The 24,028-nt window shown below is 40.2% G+C and overlaps 1 protein-coding gene across 1 annotated transcript; it reads right to left on the bottom strand.

Moving 5' to 3' along the window:
• Window positions 1–221: 221 nt before the first annotated feature.
• On the bottom strand, window positions 222–23,576 carry TGS1 (trimethylguanosine synthase 1). Its single transcript, XM_071737570.1, has 13 exons — window positions 23,407–23,576; window positions 22,630–22,694; window positions 20,694–20,866; window positions 17,815–18,658; window positions 16,834–16,951; window positions 15,881–15,967; window positions 14,839–15,010; window positions 13,008–13,362; window positions 12,011–12,184; window positions 10,549–10,692; window positions 8,983–9,199; window positions 7,797–7,875; window positions 222–510 (listed from the first exon to the last, which is right to left on the bottom strand). The coding sequence occupies exons 1-13, from the start codon at window positions 23,502–23,504 to the stop codon at window positions 394–396; spliced, it is 2,643 nt and encodes an 880-aa protein (XP_071593671.1). The 5' UTR covers window positions 23,505–23,576; the 3' UTR covers window positions 222–393.
• Between the last annotated feature and the right edge of the window lie 452 nt (window positions 23,577–24,028).

The raw sequence follows: 24,028 nt of genomic DNA, 5'->3' as shown, positions 1-24,028 counted from the left end.
GATGCTTTTGTTTCTCAATTACAGACAGCAGTTCTCGACACATGGCAGCTTTCAGACTACTCTTTTTGACCTTCTGAATGCTCCAAACCAGAGGAAATAAAGAAGTAGGAGTTCCAAAGAAATTCTGAACACTTCTTCAACTGGCTGGCCTTGAACCTGCAAGACTGTGTTTGATAATGATCTTTTTTTCCTACATTCAAAGCTCCTCTATATTTACAACATTGTCAAAATTATTATAAAACATTTATTGACAGTAGCAATAAACAGAACAAATTTCTGTAAACAGAAATTAAAGCAAAAAATGGCTTCAAGTAATTTTGATGAGCCAGCTGTACAAAAGCTTCAGCAAAGCAGCAGTCAGGAAGGTTGGGTTTGGATGAATCCACGCCAAATTCAGGAGACGTCATGCCTTATCAGATCACCAAAATAAGCTGTTATTGTCTTCAGTTTGTTATTGAGAAAATTTTGTTCTATTTCAACTTTTCCTCCTGGCCCTGCTAAGGAAGCCACCTGAAAAACAAAAGATCAAAAACCAAATCACTGGATGCACAGGACAAGAGGCAAAACCCCAAAGCTTTTATTCACATGAAATATCATATAAACATCTTTGGCTCTGTTAATAATTTTTACAATGTTCCTTGGCACCTAATATCTCTGGTCCTCTTTTCTCTCTCTTCTTTTACTCACAGAAGTGGTTTGTTGCTGTTTTGTGACTGAAAAAATTGCCCTCACCCCCAATCCCTGAAAATAAAAGGACTTCAGAACTACAGGTGAGCAGCCACTGTTTCACATACTGTGCTGAGATGAGAGATGTCAGACTCTGGTTTACAAGGCACTGGAGTCATCTGGTAAATGGAAACACAAGCTGTACACTGTGATTGGTAGGTGTCAAAACCCCAAGTTTTGGAGGAAAAGTAAAAAATCCTGAGATTAGCAGGCTTCAAGTGGTTGTGGGTGGAATCCTAAACCCAAACAAGTGGGTAAGTTCACAAAAAAAGAGTTAACAGTTTTTTGTTGTTGCTATTTCAACCAAAATGCTGTTGTGTGCACTGAAGTCCTGGGCAGGGCAAGGCTGCTGGCAGCTGAGAAACTGCAGGCAGGGAGAGCTCGTCAAGCAGCACGGGTCCCAGCTCTCATGTTTACAGTCACTGGAGTGAGAATTTCACTGTTCATGCTCTGTTGACTGAGCCCAGTGAACACCTTTAATGCTTAACAACTACAGATAATGTTTTGCAGCAGCAGACTTTGCATTCTGGACTGGAACATGCCAATTCTCTCTCCTCTCCTACTCACGATGCTTGGTACCATTCCTCTGAGGGACAACAGCCAGACAGGCCATCAATTTCTCACCCTGGAAGGTTGCACAGACAGAAGGAAGATAAGAATGCCAAAACTGAGCATTCACTGCTTTTTCCCCCCTCAGTGTGCACAAGGACCTGTGCTGCAGTGGGGATCCCTGCTCCACAGCCAGGTCTGCTCTGTGATGCCTGCTCCAGGAAAACTCTTTCTACAGCTCCCCATGCAGGGAAGCTCCCCTGGCAGATAAAGTGATTGACTTCTACAAGTCAGCAGTAGATTTTAACTGATCTTTAAACAAAGAAGTCTGTGACAGTAGCACCTGAAACTTAAAAGTTCAGGTTGCATTCTTAACACTTCTGAACTCCTTTGGGACGTGACTCTGTAGAGCAGGTTTAAATATAAACATGCTGAACTTCCTCTATTTTACTCTAAGTAAAAAACCAGCCTGCTATCAAAAGGAAATAACAGATTAATCTAAGTTATACTTTGAACCTTTATTGACTTGCACAGAAAATTACCACACTTATCTAAACCAAGCATTTACTTTTCTGTTGGTTTCTTTCCTCTTCATTTTTTTGTTTCTGCAGGCAAAAACAGAACATTGAGCAGCTTCCCCATCGTTCAGTTTAATGGTAATAGGAAAAGTCTCCACATTCATGTCTAAGAGGAACCTGCCACTTAAGTAAAAAAGCAGAAGCTGGCTGACTTATAAATAGAACAAGAATCTGAAATTGGCGAGTGATCAGGAATGTAAATTTTACAACTTATCTTTTCTTACCTGAAATTCTAAAAGCAGTTAACATTGTTATCTGTATTTTTCTCTATTAGGTTGTTTATTTTGTACTTTTAATTTATTATGAACAAAAGCTGGAATGTCCCTTCGAAAAAGCCAATGTACTTTGTAGCTAATGTTAAATGGATTAGTCAACTTAATGTATGAATACTGAAATTACTGCCTCAGGGTTACATATTCCTGCTTTCACGGCACAATTTGTGTCACTAGTATACCTAGTATGACTACTGCACTGATATTAAACACAAGTGTTTACTAAGTATTTCTCTTAGAAGACCAATGCTTCATCAATTACACAGGTAAATGCTGCTTCTCTACCGAGGGGTGACATCCACTGAAGGACATCCAAGAAGCTATACATGCTGTGTCTGGTCTCCACATGTTACATCCAGGATAACTAAGATGAATTTCAAATGACTACTAGAAGTATTTGATAAACCCAACGGTGATAAAAATCTAATGAGCTGTAAGCTCTGCAGCGACAGATCCAGCACCGCAGACTCCTCAAACCCTTCTTCCAGTATTCAGAGGAGAGAACCACAAATCCTCTGTGACAGTGCTGATTTGTGAATTGCTGGAGGTTGCAAATTTAATTATGCAGGAGTTGACAAGTTTCCCTATGAAGAGCTCAGTCAACCCTGACAGCCTAACGAGGGGAAGTTGCCACACACCAAGCTCCTGGAAGGTGCCAGCTAGGAGGAGGGGTGCCCTCTAAAAATAACAGCAGACTGAAGAATGGGGCTTTGAGAAAAATAGAGGTGCTCAGCTATTTTTAGAAATACTGACACTCGTCTCCTGCTTCTGCAATGAACTACAGGGGTGGCCACGGAAAGGCTTCTTAATTTCTTTGGAAAATGTGACTAGTCCAAAATGTGTTTGTTTTGCATTTTCCTGTGCAAATGTGATGATTCCCTGCTGGCGACTGTCATTATCCTGTTTTGTTCTAAAGCCCAAACTCATGTAATCCAGGGGGAAGATATGGGCTTCTTTGCTGGGTAATTCTGCAGGTGCCCAGGATGAGGCAAAGGCTGCAGCTCCACTTTACACTTCCCTGCTTCCTTCTCACCTAGATGCTTCACCCTTCTGTTCAGCAACTGCTGATGGAACAAATCCACAGCTACAGCCAGAGAACACTAAAAATGCAGCCAGCAGGTTTGGTCTCAAAATTTAAAACAGGGGACATCAGAAGAGAACTATGAAAAGGTTAACAAACGTTTAAGATTATCTCAGGAGCACAAATTGTTTAATGTGCAAACTTGCTTTATATTGTCCAGGTTTATTTCTGAGCTCAAAGTGTTGTTTTTTTTATCATACTGACATTTTTTTAGTAACTTCTTATTTGTTCCAGCCACCAACTAAGTTTACTGAGGGCAAAAAGCTCTAACATTTTTTCCCCTCCAAAACCTTTTCTGGGCATGAGCTTTTTGCTGATCATACAAAGTCACACTGTGACATTTCATTTTACACAACACTAATAAGAACAGGGGGGAAAAAACCCTCAAGCTAAAAAATAGGAAAAAAAAATAATCCCAACTTACTTGAAAAAAGGCTATTAAATTCTTTACACTGATTGTAATAAAATAAAATGTTCTCAGGTAGCATTTTTTTAAAAAAGTAGAGGTCTGCAGGTGAATTATACCATTGCTGCTGCAGTGCTGCCACCTTTTGACAGGCTAGAAATTTATTTTTTTAGAACTGAGATAGGCAAATTACAATTCAGTACTATGAACACTATGAACTTTAGGAATATTAAAATCCAGAAGTGTTACTCTGGTTTGGTGCCTGATAGGCTTATCTTCTGGCTTTATCTTTCATCAAGGACGGGGAATGCATGTTAGTTAAAAGCAGGATGCTTAGAAGCTGCTGTATATGCAATTATGCTCACTTAAAAATGACCAGCTTACATAAATGCATCAACCCACAGTATTTTATCTCCCAGCTCTTATAATACCCAAGCATCTTAGAAACACAATAAAATTAACCCATGATCCTGGTCTAAGGTCCCCAAGGTGAACACACACACTTTCCTCTCTGCACAGTGAGGCAGAACACAGCTTTCGTAACATTTCACAGACAACATCTAATCACTCTGTCTCAGCAACTTTGCTTTTCAAGTCACTTCTGGAGGTCTTGGTTACATATTGCTGGAGTATTAAGACCTAAATGCAGGATCTCCTGCAGATTTCACTTTTCCTCCCCTTAATCTGGAGGAAATGAACCAGCTGAGAAGGGGAAGGTTGAGCATCCCAGCTGCAGGTCCTTTGCTGCCAGTACAGTCAAATCAACAGCAGAACAAAGAGAATACATTTATTTTCATCCAAATTTTGCCAAAACAAGCATATTCTTTTAAAATGTATTTTAAATAATATCAGCTTAAATTAGTGCCATTAAATCTTCCTATAGAAGGCAAGAACAGCTTTTATCTACCCAAGTATTTATCAAGTGTTTTTATTTCATTTTGCTGGGGCATGATTTTGATTTAATATGCAAGCAATCACTGAGACAGTGCTTTTTAATTTTCTCCTACTTTGTGGGAATTCTACATACACCAAACGTTTTGGGTTGTTTTTCAAAAACACCACTGACAGCCAAATATAAATTTAACCCCAAGAACCTATGCAGTGTTAATATACTTCTGACTGGTAGCTTCCACAATTCCCCCCCTTTTCTTTTATTTTTTTTAAGGTATATGAAAAAAAATATTAAAAACTCAGATGCAAAGATGCAGCAGAGATGCATCAACAAGGGTGTCACACATAGGAGCCACATAAAAGACACTATTAATAAAACAATGTATTTTCATGTACCTTCCCCCTTTAGGGAAAAATACATATATAATGCTTCCTGGTTATTTCTTAACAAAAAAGAACACTCTTGAAAGACTGATTCGACCTAAAAATGGACCTGTATCCATTACACATTTTGTAACAAGTACATGCTTGAAAACAAGGAGACTGAATGCAATTAGAAGTATTTCATATTGCCTGTAAATGCACCGACCATATTCTACTGGTTCTTTGCTCCCTCTTGAGGCAGAAGTACAGAAGTTCATTTCTCCTCGTCCACCTAAATACTGAATTTTTTAAGGGAATTCAGCCCTCTACCACACTAAATAGTATACAAAAAAAGGCCCTGTGTGCAGATACAATAAGCACGGGTTTTGCAATAACATCATGTGGAACCAGGTTAGATGTCTTGTCTACCACTAAGGTGATGAACACCACCAACACAGCTGGGTCAAGGTCAGCTATCACCTGCTTTCACACTAGCAGCAGGACCTCTATTCTCTGTTAGCTAGCTGTAAAAAGAAGCATGTGTTTTCCTCTAAATCAGCAGCACTTTAACTACAGGTTAAGTATTTTTACTGTCAAGTGTTTTTATTTTAACTTCTAACTCCTGGGCATTTATTTCCATTTGTGTTTGTGATCCACAGTCAGGCAAGCAAACTGAAGGCTTTCAGTCTGTATGAACATATTTATGGAGGGTTGCAATGACATTTAAGGCAGCTTCTAAATCAATTTTAATTGACAAAGCTCAGAGTTATACCTTGGTTGCAGATTCAAGCCAGTCAACGATAAGCAGAAGGCAGACTACATTAGATAACCTATTCCAGGAGCTAAGCAATCTCTGAAAGCCTTACATATGTGTATGAGCACACAGAGTTAATTTTTGGGTATGCAAAAGAGGCTGTCTTATACATCTGAGCAACCTTATTACAAATCAAACTTAACAGCCTAAGCTTTCATTCAAACCTAAGGCACCGGATAATCTCTTCAGCAAATATTGCCTTACCCAAGTTACTCTTTTTTTCAGGTATTAAACTCCTGCAACAATTTGTCAAACTTTTATGGTGCCCCAGAGTTTAGTGAGTACATTCACAAAAACTGATGTATCACTACACACTAGCAGTGGTGTCCACAGACCCTTGCCAAGGCAGTTGTCAGCATAGAAGCCACACTATCTGGTCTATGAGAAAAGTAACATGGATCACGACTGTGGGCAAAAACCTTGAGCAAATGGAGAAGAAAACTGTCCACGCTAACCACTCAGGAACTTTAATGATAAACATTCCTTTTCTCTGGAGACTCATAGCCCTAGAAGTGCAGTGGCAGTAAAATCAGAAACTTTGTTCTTAAATACAGCCAGAGATTTTGGCTGCCAAACCCATAACAAGTCTCCTGTGGACCAGAGTACCCACTAAGGTCATGTTTGGGACAATCCCTAGAGAAAGGCATAAGGAACTGGTTTCTCTTAGCCTGGATGGCTGAACTAAATCCAGGCCACCAGCCTCGTGCTTTTAACAACTTACCCGTGACCACAAAGCTGTGTTTTTGAGCAGCAGCAATTTTTGTAAAGCCAAACCTGCACATGTACATCGAGGAACACTCAGAGCATGCCAACAACACTGAGAGCCAACCAGACCAGAATGTGGAGGTGGCAAGACACCTAACCCAACAGCACAGAGATGTTGAGTTCTTCAAGCCTATGGACAGTATTCTTAAGACAACTTTGTGGGAATGTAAGTGAAATATAGATGCCTTTACCCTCTTGTAAATCCAGTAACAAGTGCTCATGAGCAGACCATGGTAAGGTCGTTCTTCATTGTGAGAATGGAACTTGTGATAAAACACAAGGGCTAGAATTCGAAAGTAGAAAAATTCTGACTCAAATTAAGGTTCACAGATTCATAAGCTGCTTTGAACTTACATCAGCCTGAAATGGAAGACACAACTGAATCTTCACTTGCTGTATGAACGGTGCTGTGCATCACATAGCATGGGCTCACAACGTGCCAACGCTCAGGCCATGAGAATTTCAGCCTATTTCTCAAGTCAGCTGCTAGTCAAACAATTCTGCAAACCACATGTGGCTTGAGAAATTTCCAGCTCTAAGTCAGACACAACTTTTGGAAAACTGGGAAATAATCCTGGAAAGTTCTGTGGCATGATGCAGGTAAGAACACCTCACCGCTTCCCTATTTGCAAAAAATCTAAATCATTAATATAGAAAATATACAGATAAACCTAAACCAGACAAAACTATAGTCATCTATAAATGATGACTATAAAATAAAAATAAAATATCTAACAAAAATTTCTAGTACCCCACACTGGTGAAATGAATTGTGTGTTTATCTAGTCAGTGATGCATCTCACTACCTATCTCACCATCACTGGAATGCAGGCAGTCCATATGGAACCACACACTTGTGTAGAGACTCAGTGCCACCTCTGGTGGCATAACATTTGTCTCTAATCTACCTATCAGTGATAATAGTGATTGCAGGCTGTGCAGTGATTTCCTGCAATTCCTTCATAAACTGAAAGTGATTAAAGTCCAGGACTGAGCAATTTATCAGATGGTAAGAGCCAGTTAATTAATTAATTTATTTATTTATTTTATAATGATGTATCTGTCTGGTACTCAAGAAATCTACTGGCTTTGGATTTTCTGCAAGAATCTGTCACTTTATGAAGGAACAGTATTAGCACCATGGAAATGACCTACTACTCCCATTTCTAAATATATGTATGGCAAACACAGAAATCACTTACATAATTTTCAAATGTAACCCCCCCAGAAAAACCTGAACCTTTCACACTCATCTGAACAGACTTAGAAATCTTAGGTTTGTGGTTAAAATATATACACTTCAAGCCAGCTAAACTTTTTGTAGTTGCCAAGCCCTTATCTGGTAACACACCTGATCAATGTCAGCGTTCCGAGGTAGAAAATACACAATGTTGTTGGTGATCTTCTTGGAGAGCCTGAAAATTTCAAATGTAGAGGCCAGTAAAGGAAAAAAAAAAGACTGCGGAGGGAGAAGTTGGTTTATAATAATTCATTTTGAAAACATGTCTCAAACTCAATTATTATGTAATTAAATTCTAGTTAGTGTTCTGGTTATGTAAGTTAGCTACTCTTCTGAAATGCAGAAATTTGTACCGTCTGAAAGCAGAAAATGCCTTTTTCGCAATTACTTCCTCGGAAACTAAGGGGAAAAAAAATGCTTATTTTTTTTAGAAAATGTAACTGAACTGCAGAATAGTAGCTGAGAAATTTGAATATAGTTCATAGTTACTACATTGGTTTGACGCTTGTCTTCTAATCCATTTATGAGAAATTTCTCACACATGCATACAAAGATTTCTTCACTCTAAAAAATACAGCAGCTTTTTCACCAAAAGGGAAACAGCTGGGACTATTTTGGTGAAAAAAATCCATTGCTCTTTCATATTTAATGAAACTATTATGCCAGTAACTCTCCAGCTGAATGAGTGTTCACTATCACTGTTAATAAATTAGTATGGAAATTTATGCTTTAATTATAAAGGTTAATATTTTGCTTGTTCTTCTGTGATTTCCCAATCCACAGGCAGGTGCTATGATTGAGAATAGATTGAGTAAAGCACTTTAAATAAAATAAAACTTCTATGATTGAATTAAAAAGTGAAAATAATGACAAAAAATGGTAGTTCATGAAGCTAGTTATGACCTATATATATGTATGACACAGCTATTTGTTTATTGATTGGGTTTTTTCAATAAAATAATATAAAGGACTTAAACCTGCTTAATTAATGCTTTGAGTTAAGAAGCTACTAGAATTCTCTAAAAGTTTTTTTTACTTTAAAGAGTAACATGAATTTTTAAAAAAAAATAAAAATTATAATAAAAATTTTTAATTTTAAGTGGTCAGTCATATAGCTGAAGTTACAGGAGGATAACTAAAGAAATGCAGCACAGCTGGGACTTCAGCTGCTGTCCTATCATCCACAGTCAGCCAACTGGATATTCAAGGCCTGTGTCAAGAGAGGGAGGAGAAGAAAGGGAGAAACCAGCTCGTAAAGGACTGAAAACCACAATGGTATGTAACTTTGAAAGGATATCCATCTGGGCAAATCATGGTTTGGATATCGAAGATTTCAGCAGTGGCATAGTCAGGCCCTCCCCAGGGTGGGCTGAGGAACACAACATCAGCTTGGAGGTCAGCAGCCAGCACCATGAAATCTCCACACACGAATTCTATCTGATCCGCCACGCCGTACACCTCGGCGTTGTTGCGGGCAAGACTGAGCTTCTCGGGATCAATATCAATAGCAATCACTGCAAATGAAAGAAAGAGGAAACCCTGAGGTTAATGTGAGCTGAGAATGCCACCTGACCACCAACATGACACTTCAGAGTGAGGGTGTTCCTCTGCAGGAGTCATATTTATAACCTGTTGTTGTGTGGTAAGCAAGGTCTTCGGTTTTGTAGATCATGGTAGGCATGAAGCTACAGCTCCTCAGCAGGGAAGGACCTGCCCTTGGAAGCCAAGAGCAAAGGGTCCACCAAGAGCAGAACTGCTGCATTTACAAACCAGCAAGGGAAAGCAGGCAGCCAAGACTAGGAAGGCTCAGCTACTCTAGCAAAGCTAGGAAGGATTTGCTTTTGAGAGTCATACATCTACCATGAGAATCCTCCATCTTAGCTCAAGTACTGGATGGGTAAGGCTGGCTGCCTACAAAAGAAAAGTCCTCCTTGCTTCCAGCTTGGCAGGAGTCTGACAGCTTAAATGGTGTCACTTAGAAACTTATTCTCCCCCTTTGTTAAAGATATTTATCTGTGGCTGATCACATTGTGCTGAAAATCGGGTTTTAAAAAACAGCTCAGCACAGCACAAGAGAAAGAATGCAAAGGCAGTATGGAACCATGGAGATAAAAATTTAGCCACGAAAAATCTAAGTGAAATTTATAAAATACTTATAGGATGTATCATAATCTATGAGATTTAATGCAACAGAAACTACCACTTGCCTTGGTAAAAAATTATTTAGAAGTGTTAGATGAACTGGTATTTTACCAGTGTTTGACTAGCAAAGGAATGTCAAGTAATCAGTGTTTTTACAGAAAGCACTCTCATGATTCACTCTAGTGTCATCAGTTGGCAACAGGAATGTGGACTAAAATTATCACCACTTTTCTATATCTGGTTCTGCTGTACCTGCAAGTAATCCCATTCAAGTGTTTTAAGTACTTACCACATATAACTTGTCTTTAAGTACCTAGACTTTGTGTAACAACTGGGAAAAACAGCAGTTTAGTGGCATCTCTGCAGGTTGGCACTGTTAAGAAAACCCAGCTCTCACCAGCAACCTCCAGAGTATCCAACAGACTAGCTACTATGACATGTAAAAATAACTTTGACAAGTACAACACAAATTCAACTCTGACTTAAAATAGAAAAGCAGTTTCATAGGTCCTTTTTAAAAGGAGAAAGCTCATATTGTGAGTCCAATGAAGCAAAAGGGCTTCTGTTGCTTCAAAAGCACTGAAAAAACTAAAAAAAACCTCAACTAAAACAAACAAACAAACAAAAAAACAAAACAAGAAACCAGTGAAGTCCATACTCAATTCTTCAGGGAAAAAGATCAAAAAAACAAGATAGTATGCTATATACCACCCGTACTTACCTCTTTTTGAGGTCAATGCAAACTGAATGGCATTTCCCCCAACCCCACAGAACGCGTCCACTATGATATCGCAGTTGAACGACTGGCTGACACGGACAGCAATGTGCTCAGCTATTTTCTCAGGAGTAACAGAAAACCAGCCCTCTGCAAAGGAAAGGGAAGACGTCTATTTTTGCCTTCTATTTCAAGGTTACCTAAAACAAAACAAACAACCCTCCACAACTGAAGGTTTAGAATTAATCCCAACAATTTTGGCTTAACGCATTTGACCGACAAATACAGGCTCTGAGGATGATAAATTCTGGTCGGTCCAGAGATTTGCTAAGCAAATAAAGTCTCACTGAAGCAAACAGATATGCCTGAATCTTGGTGATTGCTGTGTTCAACTCAGTGCCAAGGACTCTGGATTATCAAGGACAAGTCCACTGAGACAGCTATGAAAATCTTTATGCATACTTTATGATTACACTCTGTAACAAATGAAAACAGAACACATTTACTCATATCTGACACATTATTTTCTTTACAATCTCTGGTTTGCCAAATAATCTACATGTTTATATGAGAGAGTACTAGAAGGGAAAGGTTTACAAAACCAACACATCCAAGATACAAAAAAGCAGTAATCCTAATTCCTCATCTACCTATGAATTTATGATTTGGAAGTGGTTTCCATGTAAACATGAAAAAAGTAACTTTGAAAGTGATTGCTGAAAGTCAGAAAAAAAGCAGAACAAAACTAGATCCATCAGCACATTCAAAGTTTCACAAAATTGTGTTATAAAATACAGAAATTAAAAAATGTAACTTAGTTCTTAAAGAGTCCTGACCAACTATAATCTGGGGACAGTATGATCTTCAGCAAATGTCAGGAATAATATGAACAGGGATGTATCATGCTAGAATCACAGAATGGTTTGGGTCAGAAGGGACCTTAAAGATCACCTAGTTACAACCTCCCTGCATGGGCAGAGACACCTCCCACTAGACCAGGTTGCTCAAACCTGGTTTTGGAACACTTCCAGGGAGGGGGCATCAACAGCTTCCCTGAGCAACCTATTCCAGTGCCTCACCACCCTCAGAGTGAAGTATGTCCTCCTAATGTCTAATCTAAATCACATCTCTTCCAGATTAAAGCCATTATCCTTTGTCCTCTCATTATATGCCCCTGTAAAAGTCCCTCCCCAGACTTCCTGTTACTCCCTTCAGGTACTGGAAGACCCCTGTAAGATCTCCCCAGAGCCTCCTCTTCTCCAGGCTGAACAACTCCAAGGCTCAGTAGTAGAAGCTCTACTGATGCCTAAGCCTTCTGTTTGTCTGCCTGCTCGGGGATGGAATTTATCCAGAGGTGCAAATACACACTCAGTAACACTTCCCTTACAAGAAACTGCAAGAAGGGCTACAGGTTTGGATATGCATATGTCTTACACTACCAAGTCAGTGCAGTTGGTACTAAACATACCTCTGTCTAATTTAATTCCCTCATCAAACCGAGAGAACAGTCGGTAACGCTGTGCCCAGTACTTGGCCAGCTCTGGATCAGCAGCAATCTCAGCAGGTATAGTTCCCAGTGCATTTTTTTTCCTTCTCCTCTTTTTTTTCTCCTTCTTCTTTGCAATAATTTTTTCATCTGCAACTGGAAGACACTGAAAAAGTTAATAATTACTGTTCTTGTAGGCTAGGAATGTAACTGTTAGTTACGTGAAATGCTCAAGTTAAGCAACACTGATAAATTACCTTTATTATTGTTTGCCAGATTATGCAGATTAGTGATTTAAGTTAAAAAAGAGCACCCTCTATTTCAAGAGAATAGTAACAGTCACAGTCCTAAAAAAATCATAAAACTTCACCCATTAAATAATTCACCCATTATTTAAGAACTTTAACAGGGTAGGCATAATCTTTGACTGATGGCAATAAACTCTGCACAGGGAGCAAACAAGTGGATCTAACTTAATGCCACTGTAATCAAGGAGTAAGAACCAATTTAGACAAGTGCTTTACAGTAGAAATCCAACACAATAGAGTAACTGTAGGATGGATAGATGTTTTTCCTCTGGAAAATTATTTTAATGACACACACTTGCACACACAGTTCAGCAATGTGCATCTGAGAACCCAAGACCTGACAGTCTGTGATATTTACCAAGTTAATCACTCTCATCCTCAGAGGGGAAAAAAGTGTGTGAACTGAAGACCTGTAAGGTGATGCCTAGGATCAACAATTACTATTTACACAGAGAGAAATACTGCCAAGATTAAAGACAAGATCTAGTATTCTGGCACACCACTACAATAAGCTACTTCCACTAGCACAGCTCTCAATCAGCCTCATTACCCCTTGGACTTAAGGAGTCTCTGAACAAACAGAATAATCAGCTACCACACAATGCCATAATTTGGAAAGCAGTACTAAGCCCACAGCCAATTTGTTCCCAGTTTGTAAGAAACGGATGTACCTTGGCTGACATCCTCTGTCTCTGCCTGGAGATAATCAGGAATATCCAGAGGGACCAGCTGCCTCCCAAAGCTGTGCTCCTTCCTCCCATCATCCAGACCATCACAGCCACTCGTTGCCACACCCTGAGCTTCCTCCTCGACGTTACTCCTTCCAGGCTCACAACCAGCCATGCTGGAAGATGATGGGTTTTCATTTTCAGCATTCACTGCTGCCACCTGTGAGGCAGCAATGCTTTCTTGATCCTCTAAGTCGCTGCTTCCCGATGATGATGCCTCCACTTTACCCTCAAGGGAAGCTGTCTGGGATGTGGCCTCCTCCTCAGGCTTATTAACCTGCTTCAGGAATGCTTCCACCTGCAAATTGTAAAATATCACGGACAGTTAGAATTAGACTGTTAAACAGCTTACTTTTAAACTGTAAGGCTAGTTTAAAAGCATTAGAATTCAAAAGCACCTGCCATGCATACACTCCCAACCCCGTGTATTTTGGAAAAAAAACAAGACAAAACAAAGTAAAATATCCAGAGTAGATAAACATTTGAGTAGATAAACAAGTCTTGTTCTACTCCTCTGCACAGCATTTCAAAACCAATTTGATTTTGGGAACTACATAACAGATACCTGCAAAAGAGAATCTCCACAAAATCAACTGATAAATAGAAAAAAACATTCTCAAGTAATACCTGAAACATTAATGGTCAGGCTGACCAAGACTACTACGTTTTAATAACTATCTTGTCTCTGATCCACATTTCAAAGAAGATGTACTCTGTCTTCCCCGTTTTGATGAACAGGTAAAATTCACTTCACACATCACCTGTATCAGCTCCAAGATGCATCAAACAGTGCATATGCCATAGGGTTCTGCTGCACAGTAAAAACTCAGGGCTACACCCTATCAAACACACAGATGCTAGTCCAAAGTCTTCAAGGGTGTATCTTGATGCTCACTTTTATGTTACTGTTTCTTTGACTAGCAAAAGGACTGGAGCAGTTCTCACCAGAAAGTCTGAAGAAATCTGTACTTTTTTTTTTTCTACTCATTATTAAAGTTGACCGCAAACAATACTGTCTTCAGGTACAAGATGGAAATTGTCAAGCCTCTGATCAAAAATTATACCAGTGGGAGTGGAGCTCAATACAAAATGTGCTGTCACTAACAGGAAACAGCATTTTGCACTTGGGTGCTAAGGAATGCCAAGCACCCCAAAAGGTGACAAAGTAGCATTTCAATACGAAGTAAAAGATTTTAAAGAGACTCAACTCAGAAACTCTAGAGTGAACAAGTTTTTCTCATAAATATTTTTTCTGATGACTCAGAAAGTAAAATGTAAAAGTGAAATTAAATACAGAAGAGGTATAAGCAAAAAAGTTGATACAAATTGATAAGAATATGAAGTTGCATAAAATACAATAACATATGCAAACATTTTCCCCTTCACTGCAGAAATCACTAACAAATGCCCTCATATGCATTTTGAAACCAGAGATGCTTCTAGTAACTACAGAAATCTACACACCCAGATGTCAGGAATAAATTTCACATAACTTTGCCATAAAGTCTGGATTCCTCTCAATAAATTGCCAAGAGTCCACCAACATCTTTCCATATCTACCCTAACCAAACTATTCTTCACCTAACCAGGGGACAACATTAAAGAAAACACAACACAACAGAATAAAAAGCAGTGGAGTGACACTATAAGAATGGCACCTACTCTGGGCAATTAATTTTTTTTCCATTTTCATAATTCAGTAGCAACTAAGTAAGCAGACAAGTTTATGAATTAAAGAATTCGAATTGAAATTTACACTAAAAATTCAACCTACCTTTTTCAAAGTTTTATTTTTTTTGCAAGACATTTCAGATTCCTCTGTAAAGAAGATGTGTGTGTTTTTGCTCTTTCTTGGTTTACGCATATCCAAGAATTTGGACCTGAGTTTTGCTTTTTTCTCCAAGTACTGGACAGTCCGGTGGGTGAAATCAGGAATTCCACCATACCTGAAATTAAGGAATAAAAAAGGGGAAAAAAATAATGAAGAAGACTTAGCTTTTTTTTTTTTCTCAATCTAGAATCTATAATATCAATGCTGATGTCTACAGAAGATGACTTAGGCTAAATTATTTCCTTATGAGACATTTTTTTCAATCTTGAAAGATATGCCATTCAATATAGCTGCAAAACAATGTACCTTCATGAAAACTTTTAAATATTTTTATTTGAAAATGCTTATTTGAATCAGTTTTAGTTTTTTAGTTGTTGGTGGTTTTTTTTCTAACAGGTATACAATTTTAGGTGGAAACAATTTCCCAGATCAGCCTGAAGAATAGGAAATAAAGAAGTATCTCGATTAGTAGAGTAAAACATCTTCTTGGTGGCTGCAAAGAACCTCCAAAACAGCTGCTTTTGTCTCTTGTGGAGCATTGCCCACTGTATCTTTAGGCCATATGACCAAAAAGGAAATTTCATTGGTCAGTATCTCTGGCAACACATTATTAGCATAGCAACATTTTACTTGTATAATGCAACTTAATTCCAATATGAAATAGCTATGAATTGTGATCTAAGCCAACAGAATTGCAAACTTAGAGGATTATTCACTGTCAGACACTTTAAGAATTCCTAATTTAAGTAGCAGCCCAGCCATTTACCATTTACACAATTACAAGTACCTCATGAGCTACACTTCTGTTTCAAAGCACTTTTTTTGTTTTTGAATTAGTCTTTGTAACTTTTCAGCTCTCTCTAGCACAATGATGACAGCTGTATTAAGAGCAGAGACCAACTTTGGGAATCATCTTCAAAATTAAAAAAAAAATAATTAAATGAACAGATAGGAAGAAACCCCTGAGTTCCCCATAAGGAATTACTTTTGTCCTGTGCCACACTTGAAACCCAAAACAGAGCAAGTTTCCTCAGGATCTTCCACTGGATTCTCATCCACATCCAGTTCATGGCTAAGAAAAAATGCAGATGACAAAGTTACTTACTGTAAAAAACACTTACTTTAGAGATACACCACTAAGAAACTCACATACTGAAACGTTTACATGTGGGCTTCAGCAAATTCTTCTGCACACTACTGAAACCAAGCAGGGCAGGTAACACCAGCCTATTCATATGCATGAGTATATACCTCTTGAAGTACTAAAAATCAAACCCTACAGGGAACTGATGAAGACTGTATTTGTTCACAATATTTCCAAATTACCTTCATCATCTATTACTTTACTGATACTATTATTTATTATTAATGCTACGGCAGCAGCAAAATATTAGAACAAAACCAAAGCAACACCATTAGAAGGTTAATTCCATCCATCCCTTCACCTTGGAGTTGGTAAATTTGTTAGAGAGGAATAGCCAAGTCATCATCTTCAAGGCTATAAATTTTCAGAGAAGGAAGACCGTGACGAGGCAGAGTGTTTATTTTATGACTGCCGTAGCACTGAGCACTTTACTTGCAGCATTCAGTTCAGTTAAACAATACAGATTATTTACTGTTCTTATATCATCTACACTAATTAGACCTAGATAAGCAAGCTGCTCCAACTTAACAATCTTGTGTACTTCAGTGGCACGTGAACAGTAATGTCACCTTGCACAGCCATTGAGGCTGTACATGGTTTTCATGAAGCAATGGAAGAGAAGAAATATCCAACAGTTGTTGCCAGGTAGAGAGATAAGCCATGACAGAAGGCTACATAGTATTGTACTGAAGTTTTAACTCATAATCTCCATCAGACAAACAGTTACTATAAATCAGGAGGCTTCAGAACGTGAGCTTCTTGAGAAAAAAGCTTGTCTAAATTTCATGACTTGCCTTCTTTTGACTTTGGTATGTCTGTATTCAGGAGGCTCTTCATCCTCATCTTCATCTTGGTTGTGAAGCAGCAACTGCTCCTTGTCGTTTGATTTCAAGCTACATGACCCCTGTGAACCTAAAAAAGATAGATCAGATCATACTTTCCTTCTCATAAATTAATTCCTTATCTTTCTGTACCCAGAGTAGATCTGCAGCTATGTTTAGGTTGTCTTACATACCTGAATCTGACAAATAAGGCATAAGTGCTAAACGCATGCATATTTACCTGTCTTTGAGGGACAACATGCCAATAGAAGGCTGCACTATAAGTTACAATGTAGAGTTAATCATCTTAAGCAAGACCAACTTCAAATCATCTCAGCTCTCCAGGAAAAATAAAACACCTATGAAGTACAAATTCAAAACAGCTTCTTCCTTGTATGTAAATTTTGTTCCCACTTCATTAACTATGTGAAAATATTCACATACATTTTAATATGAGAGGATTCCAACACTCCTGTCATTTCTTGCTGGAAAGGAGATTTGAGTTTTCACCCCTCGGAATCCAAGTTTACTATGGGATCAAGACAGAACCACACCTTAAAATCTGTCAGACTCATGAGAACATCAACCTGAGTTTTCATTTGTTTTAGACAGTCAGTGAGAAAAGACACATCAGCTGAATGACACAGCTACAACACAACATGAACGTAAATAAAGAAATACAAACTAACAGTGCTCTCTCACCACTTTCTGCAATACATTTGAAGATTTTTGAAGTATATGTTCTGTTAGAATCACTTGCTGCTGAAGAATTAATTCAATATACAGGTCAGAGAGGAGAGAGAGCAGGGAAGCAGAGAGAAGAAAAAGGAATCAAGTATGCAATCATTCAGCAAAATACTTGATGCCTTTTTAAAAAGGCATGATACAGACATGCCCTTCTTTCGTACATAGAAGAGATTCTGTTAAAATCAGTTTTAGCTGATTTTGTATTACCTGACTGGTTAATACTTTTATTTTCACAAGATGCACTCCTCTTCCTGGTTCCTCCATCACAGGGCTCCTTCTGGCTTTCACTGTCAGATGAACCATGCTCTTGAAGACCTTGGTGGGCTACAGTTAGAGCTGCACTGCTCTGCTCCACTTCCTCCAAATTCAAACTTAAACTACAAATCCCAGAGATTATTTCACTGTGGGGCTCAGCACTCACAGGGAGAGTGTCCTCACTTCTGATTTTAGGAGGAGACAGCTCCAAGCTCAGGACTTCACTGCATTCAGCCCCTGGGCTAACCACATCCATTTTTCCCAAAAAACCTGTCTCCTGGGTAACCCCATTAACTTCCACGTTGTCACCATGTGAGCTCTCAGTAGTCCATCCTTGACTTGTCCAGTATTTAAACTGTTCCAAATAATACCAGTACAGTTCACTGTAATGCTGCTCCCACTCTTCCCTGGTATCTGGACTATTCCAAGGCTCAGAGGCTGTTGCAGCCTCAGACAATGACACCTCTTGATGCTTCTCCAGCCAACCTTGCCAAAGAAGACTCTCTCCATACTCGCTCCAGTACTTCTCCCATTTTCCTTTAAGTTCACTGGGTAAAGCCTCATTTGCAAGACTTTCTGAACTTTCACAGTTCCCTTCATTTACAGCCTGAGGGTTGCTGCTGTTTTCATGCAGCTCTGTAGCTAATGCCAGTTCAGCAGAAACAGACTGGATACAATCACCACAAGCTTGATCCTGGCCCATTTTCTCCTCATGTTTTTGCTGGAACTCATTTTTCTTCTTCTTTTTCTTTTTCACAATTTTCATGTTATTTCTCTTTCTATGATTTTCTGTTGCCTAAAATAAAATGGAAAACATACTTAGACCTCCACAATGTCTATGCAGTCTGTTTTGTCCTCTCTCCAAGCACATTTCTGTTTCTATTGTAACCCTCCTTTTCATTGCAACCCTGCTATTAGCTTTGTCCCCACAAAAGGCTGCAGGCTTTAAACATCCGATAGCGTCCTGCTGCAGAACCTTGGCTCACATTTCTGAGGAAGTTATGAGAAAGAACTGTGAAAAAGTTTGTAGAAAAATACAGAGAAAAAAGCCAGAATTGCTGATAGAAGCGACTGCCAGGAGGGAAGTCATTAGTAGATCAAAAATTCACAAGGAAAGACATCAACATGAAACACTATAAAACCCTAAAGGAAGGTTTGTCAGGAATTGAGGGGTCACTGGGCTGAGCTCAGCACTTCAACAGTTTCTCAATAACATCAAGGACATGTTCTGGGGGGCTGTGGAGGCTGATCCCTTACCTGAGCAGCAAATACTGTTCAGGTGCCTCATTAGGATAGAGAACATACAGCACGCAGCCTAGTAGATTGTTAAATCCTTGCTGTCTTGTAGTGCTTTAAACAAAAAAGCATCATTTTATGCTTAAAAGTTCTGTAAATCCTGCAGCTGAATTTCTGTATACCTGTCTAATGATAAACAGAGATGGTGATGCAAATGAGGGGTGTAATGCTCCTACCATCCCATGCCAGTCTCCAAGTTAGCTAACACAAACACAAGGAAACAGCCTCTTCTCTGAAAAGATGGCCCTTTCATTTGTGCAATACATCCCTTTTATTTGTTAGAATAAACTCGTTCTACTACAGTTGTCTAGAAGAACAGAAGACAGAAACCTGTTACTGAAAGTAACACGATTTGATGAAACTTGCAAGTTTCATCAAATACAACTTTACTTGTTTCAGTGGGGTTTCCTGTGCTTAGAGATTAAAAAAAAAATTAAAACATCCGAGAGAAATGGAACGTTCTATCAGATAAATCTGCCATTTTTTTCATATAACATCAAATTATGTCTGGCAGGTAAAAAGGTGGAGGCTATGAGGCATTATAACTCACATAGGCAAAAGACTGCAAACCTACAGGTATCAGTCCAAATCTCTTACCAGCTGAAATCTCAAATTTTGCTGATTGCAATTTTCAAATGCAAATGGTGGACTACAAAGAAGTTAGGTTCAGAAAACTGGTAATAATCTTTCATCCATATTCCTTATAATGTCATATTCATACACACAGAGTAAAGCACAAAGCTTAGTAGTAATTCAGTAAAAAACCACATTTTTTTCTCAATCACCTTATTTGAAGTATTACTACCAAACAACAAAAATTGCATGTATCCTTAGGGCTTGAAGTTGGATACCTGTAAGGCGTATTTATGTGCTATCTGTAAAAATCATGTACAGGTTTCTTCTACTTATTTACCAATTGAACATGTCAGAACCCCAGAGTTCTGCACAAAAGCACTCTCTCACACCCAGGGAGGTCTGTATGCCACAAAGTGGACATCCCACTTTTTCTCATCTGTGAAAAGCTTTAGCCTTTCTCTAAAGGCCAAATTTTCCCTATGGGAAGAAGAGCACCCAAGCCTCACTCCTGCCCTTTGGAAAAGCTTTATTATCTGCAAAGGGGATCTGAGAAACTAGCTTTTTATTTTAGCATCTGAAGATACTAAAAGCTAAAGCAGACAGTGTGAACATGTGCTCATATTGACGTGTACTAGTTGTCCTGATGCAAAACATTGATATTACCACGGATGTTTTAAACCAGTAGCAAGAGTTTAGTCTTGCTCTCTAGTAACAAGAGTAACATAGATACAGAAGGATAAAGCACAGCCTGACCCTGTTTAGTCAAACTGGCAGATGAATTTCACAACCTGCAGAGACTGCAGTGCTGTTATGTTGCTCCAAGTACCTGAGACAAACATCTTAAAGGCAGCTCAGACCCATTTCCCTGAAGTGCAATCCCAAAACAACTGAGGACTAAACATGCCCCTACATTTGAAAACACAAAGCAAACAGAACAGATCCAGTAAATAAAGACTTACCACAGAGTCCCTGTGGGCTGACTGCCCACCGAACTGAAGAGGCAACCCCATGCTCTTCATAAGCTCAGCCTCCGAGTCTAGTTCAACCTCTTCAGGGTCGAGAGCATGGTTTGTACCCCCTTTTGTTGTCCCATTGGGGTAATGGTTCTCCTCCTCAGATGCTTGCTCCTCCCCTATTTAAAAATCCTATTATGTAAATATAATCCAGTTCTGATACCTCAATGCATCAGCATGGCCTACAAACAGCAGCAGATCTGCCTCTTAGGCTACCTTTCCCATTTAAAATTTCCCTCACAAATTCCTCAATTTCTGCATAGCTATCAGCAGAAACCAAAATCTAACTCCAAAAGACAAAACACTGCACCGGGTCAGGCTGGGAGGGAGTTTACTTTCTTCACAGCAGCCTCTGTGGATTTGTTTGTGATGCCACACCAGTGTTTTGGCTACTGCTAAGCAGTGCTTGCACAGCATCATAACTTTCTCTTTTCCTCGTTCTGCCCTTCCCAGGGAGATCAGGAGAGGACACATCTGGCACTGCTAACCTGAACTGGCCAAAGGGACAGTCCATACCATATAAACCAACATGCAGCAATAAGAACTGGAGCAGAGAGTGTGGGTGCTTGGGGTGAAGCCACCACAAGCATTCACCTCAATCGCTTGCAGAGCAAATTACAAGAATGCCCAGCAAACAACAGAAAAATTAGTACTATAAAAAAAAAAATTCTTTACAGGAGTTCCTTTGGTATGTATTATATTAAACAAAACCAAGGAAAACGTTGATTTGGTTCCAAACCTTTGAAAAACACGCTAACAAAAATAATACCATTTTACAAAAATGTAATGTGTTAATTACAGAACCTAATTATCTCAGAAATAGCTGACCTACTATTGAATAACTTCTTGCACATCTATCAAACTTTTAAGCAACATCATATGTATATAAAATGACAAATACCATTGAGAAAATAGGAACAGTGTATGGAAGAAATTTATGAAACACAAAAGCTCTCTAAACCGTTGTTACAAAAAATATCTCTGTTTTTTGAGGACACATTTACAGCCAAATTATCACCCCAGCACAATACTCTTCTGCTTTTTACTGGTGAAACTCACCACAATTCGGTCATATATCCACAAAAATTTGGTTTACCCCTGTGCTGGGGTTAGATTTCCAGCTTCTATGTACATTCCTTTCTGTTCATACTACTTCTTTCAAATCAAGCTATTATATGATGCTGGAGCTAGCAAGACAGCAATGGAAAAAACAGATGCCAAACGAACTAGGCACCATCTAGGCATATGTGGGGAATCTGGGAAGATGGAGCAAAGGAACAAAGTTGTATTTTGTCAGAGGATCCACAGTGGCTACATCTAAAATACAAACAAGTCGAGAGTGACTTAATCCTCTGGTCCACCTCAAATGATTCCTTGTGTGCATGTGAATCATAATTGTCCCCATCAGGGATATTCCTTCTTCTCCACTTGTGTCCCAGAACATTACGCTAATGATCATGATAATGTCCTAGGCTGGAGTTGAGGCAGCAGGACTGTATTGCTCCCAGGCAAACATCTAGAATCTGCAGACCCTCCTGTTTATAATTAATTTTTAGGTAGTTGAAATTATGATTTGAAAGCAGGTCAGGGACCTGTGAGCTACACTGTTCTGTGCAGCAGGTGGGGATTATGTGAGCTGGCAAATCTGTCCAGACAGGAACAAGCCTTGCACCTGGCTTGACACAAAATTCCCCATCGTGATTATGGTAACTTTAAAGCTATGCAAGTGCTAAGTTATTATTGTCATTTATCCCCATAATAAAAGCACTGAAAACCAAGCTCAAAATCAGAACAAAAGTATGGGTTAAGAGTTACACAGTCCTATTGTACCTTAAATAAGTATACATAACCTTAAGTATATGTGTGTATTTTATTCCCTTACCTGTACTGTCATTGTCACCTTTGACATAAAATCCTTTTAATCCCAGTTTATACAATTTTCGATCTCTGTAAAAACGAATGCAGACATTCATAAAGAGGTCATCACTAAACCAATTTTTTGGTTTAGTAAAAACAAACCTTCAGTGGAAAAATAAAAACCTTCCCAGGGATGTGGTAAATTCTACATCACTGGAGATTTTCAAGATGCGACTGGACAGAGCGGCTAAGTAACCTCATCCACATTCCCTTTTCCACGAGAGGCTGCACCAGACAATCTTTCGTGATCCCTTCCCACCCGGGCTTCTCTATGCCCCGAGCATCCCCTCCGGCTCCCGCTAAGAAACCCGCTCCTCCGCTCTGGCGCGGGAAGGCTCCGGGTGCCGGCTGGGGAGGCGGAGAAGAGCTGGGGAGGGGAAATGAGAAGAAGGGGACACCAGAGCAGAGCCCCGTCCTCTGATGGGAAGGGGCGGCTGGGGACAAGGCAGCGGGCTCCGGCGGGGGCCACTGCTGCTGCCCGCCGGGCCGCCCAGACTCCGGCAAGAGCCCCCGCGGGAACCAGAGTCGGCGTGGCCTCCGCTCCCCCCATTTTCTGCTCCCTCCTATAGCCGGTATCGTTGGGTAAGTACAACCCATAGGGACCCTTCCCCGCACCTCCCCTTGCTTGCAGCCGCCACTGCCGCAGCAGCACGGCCCTTCTCCGCATCATCATGATCTGCCTCCCCCACCACCACCCCCCGCCTCCCACAGAAACCTCCCCCGGCCACAGGCCGCTGCTTACTCGACGAAGGCGCGGGAGCAGAGGCAAAGGATGCTGCGGGCTTCCCCCGCCCCCAGCAGCAGCTCCGCCACCAGCCGCCCCTGCGGCTCCGGCACCATCCCGGCAGGACAATCCACGCCGCGACACCGCAACCCCGCTGTCTTCCGCCGGAACTGCCGGGAGCTCTGAGCCCGCCCCGAACCCGCTCGGATGCGGCCGAGGGGGCGGCCCCAGCGGAGCTGCCGGGGAGGGAGGGAAAGGGGAAGGCGGCCGCTGCTGGGGCTGTGGAGCGGGCGGGTGTGCTCGGAAGGAGGACTCTGTGTTTTCTTCGAATTGTGGGTTCAGCTTGTAGCACCCTGCTTCGGCTGCGGGGTACCCGGGCCACCCAGCTGCAGAGTAGCTGGGTTTTTGAGAGGAGTGGTTGGGGGTGCCGGTGTAAGGGCAGGCGTAGCTCTGTGTGACTTCTTGTGCTCTGAGTGAGTACCTACGGGAGGCATTTTCTGCGTTTTGCTGGTGTTCATAGTCGGGGAAGAAAGGAGGGAAGGAAGGAAAGGGACATCGCAATAAAAATCTGCCCCAGAAGAAGTTGTTGCAGCTAAAGTCTGACAAAATCGGGAGTGGGAAACAGAAACGGGAAGCCTGA

This window comes from Heliangelus exortis, chromosome 2, assembly GCF_036169615.1.
Source record: "Heliangelus exortis chromosome 2, bHelExo1.hap1, whole genome shotgun sequence".
NCBI lineage: Eukaryota > Metazoa > Chordata > Aves > Apodiformes > Trochilidae > Heliangelus > Heliangelus exortis.
This window is presented reverse-complemented; position numbering and strand designations above follow the sequence as displayed.

Excerpts from the sequence above, each read along its gene's own strand:
- TGS1 (XM_071737570.1), bottom strand. The coding sequence starts at position 23,504 with ATGGTGCCGGAGCCGCAGGGGCGGCTGGTGGCGGAGCTGCTGCTGGGG. Across the intron at positions 16,952-17,814 it reads TAAAAGTATTAACCAGTCAG|GTTCACAGGGGTCATGTAGC; the intron begins GTAATACAAAAT and ends TATCTTTTTTAG. Across the intron at positions 511-7,796 it reads GGAACGCTGACATTGATCAG|GTGGCTTCCTTAGCAGGGCC; the intron begins GTGTGTTACCAG and ends TTTGTTTTTCAG.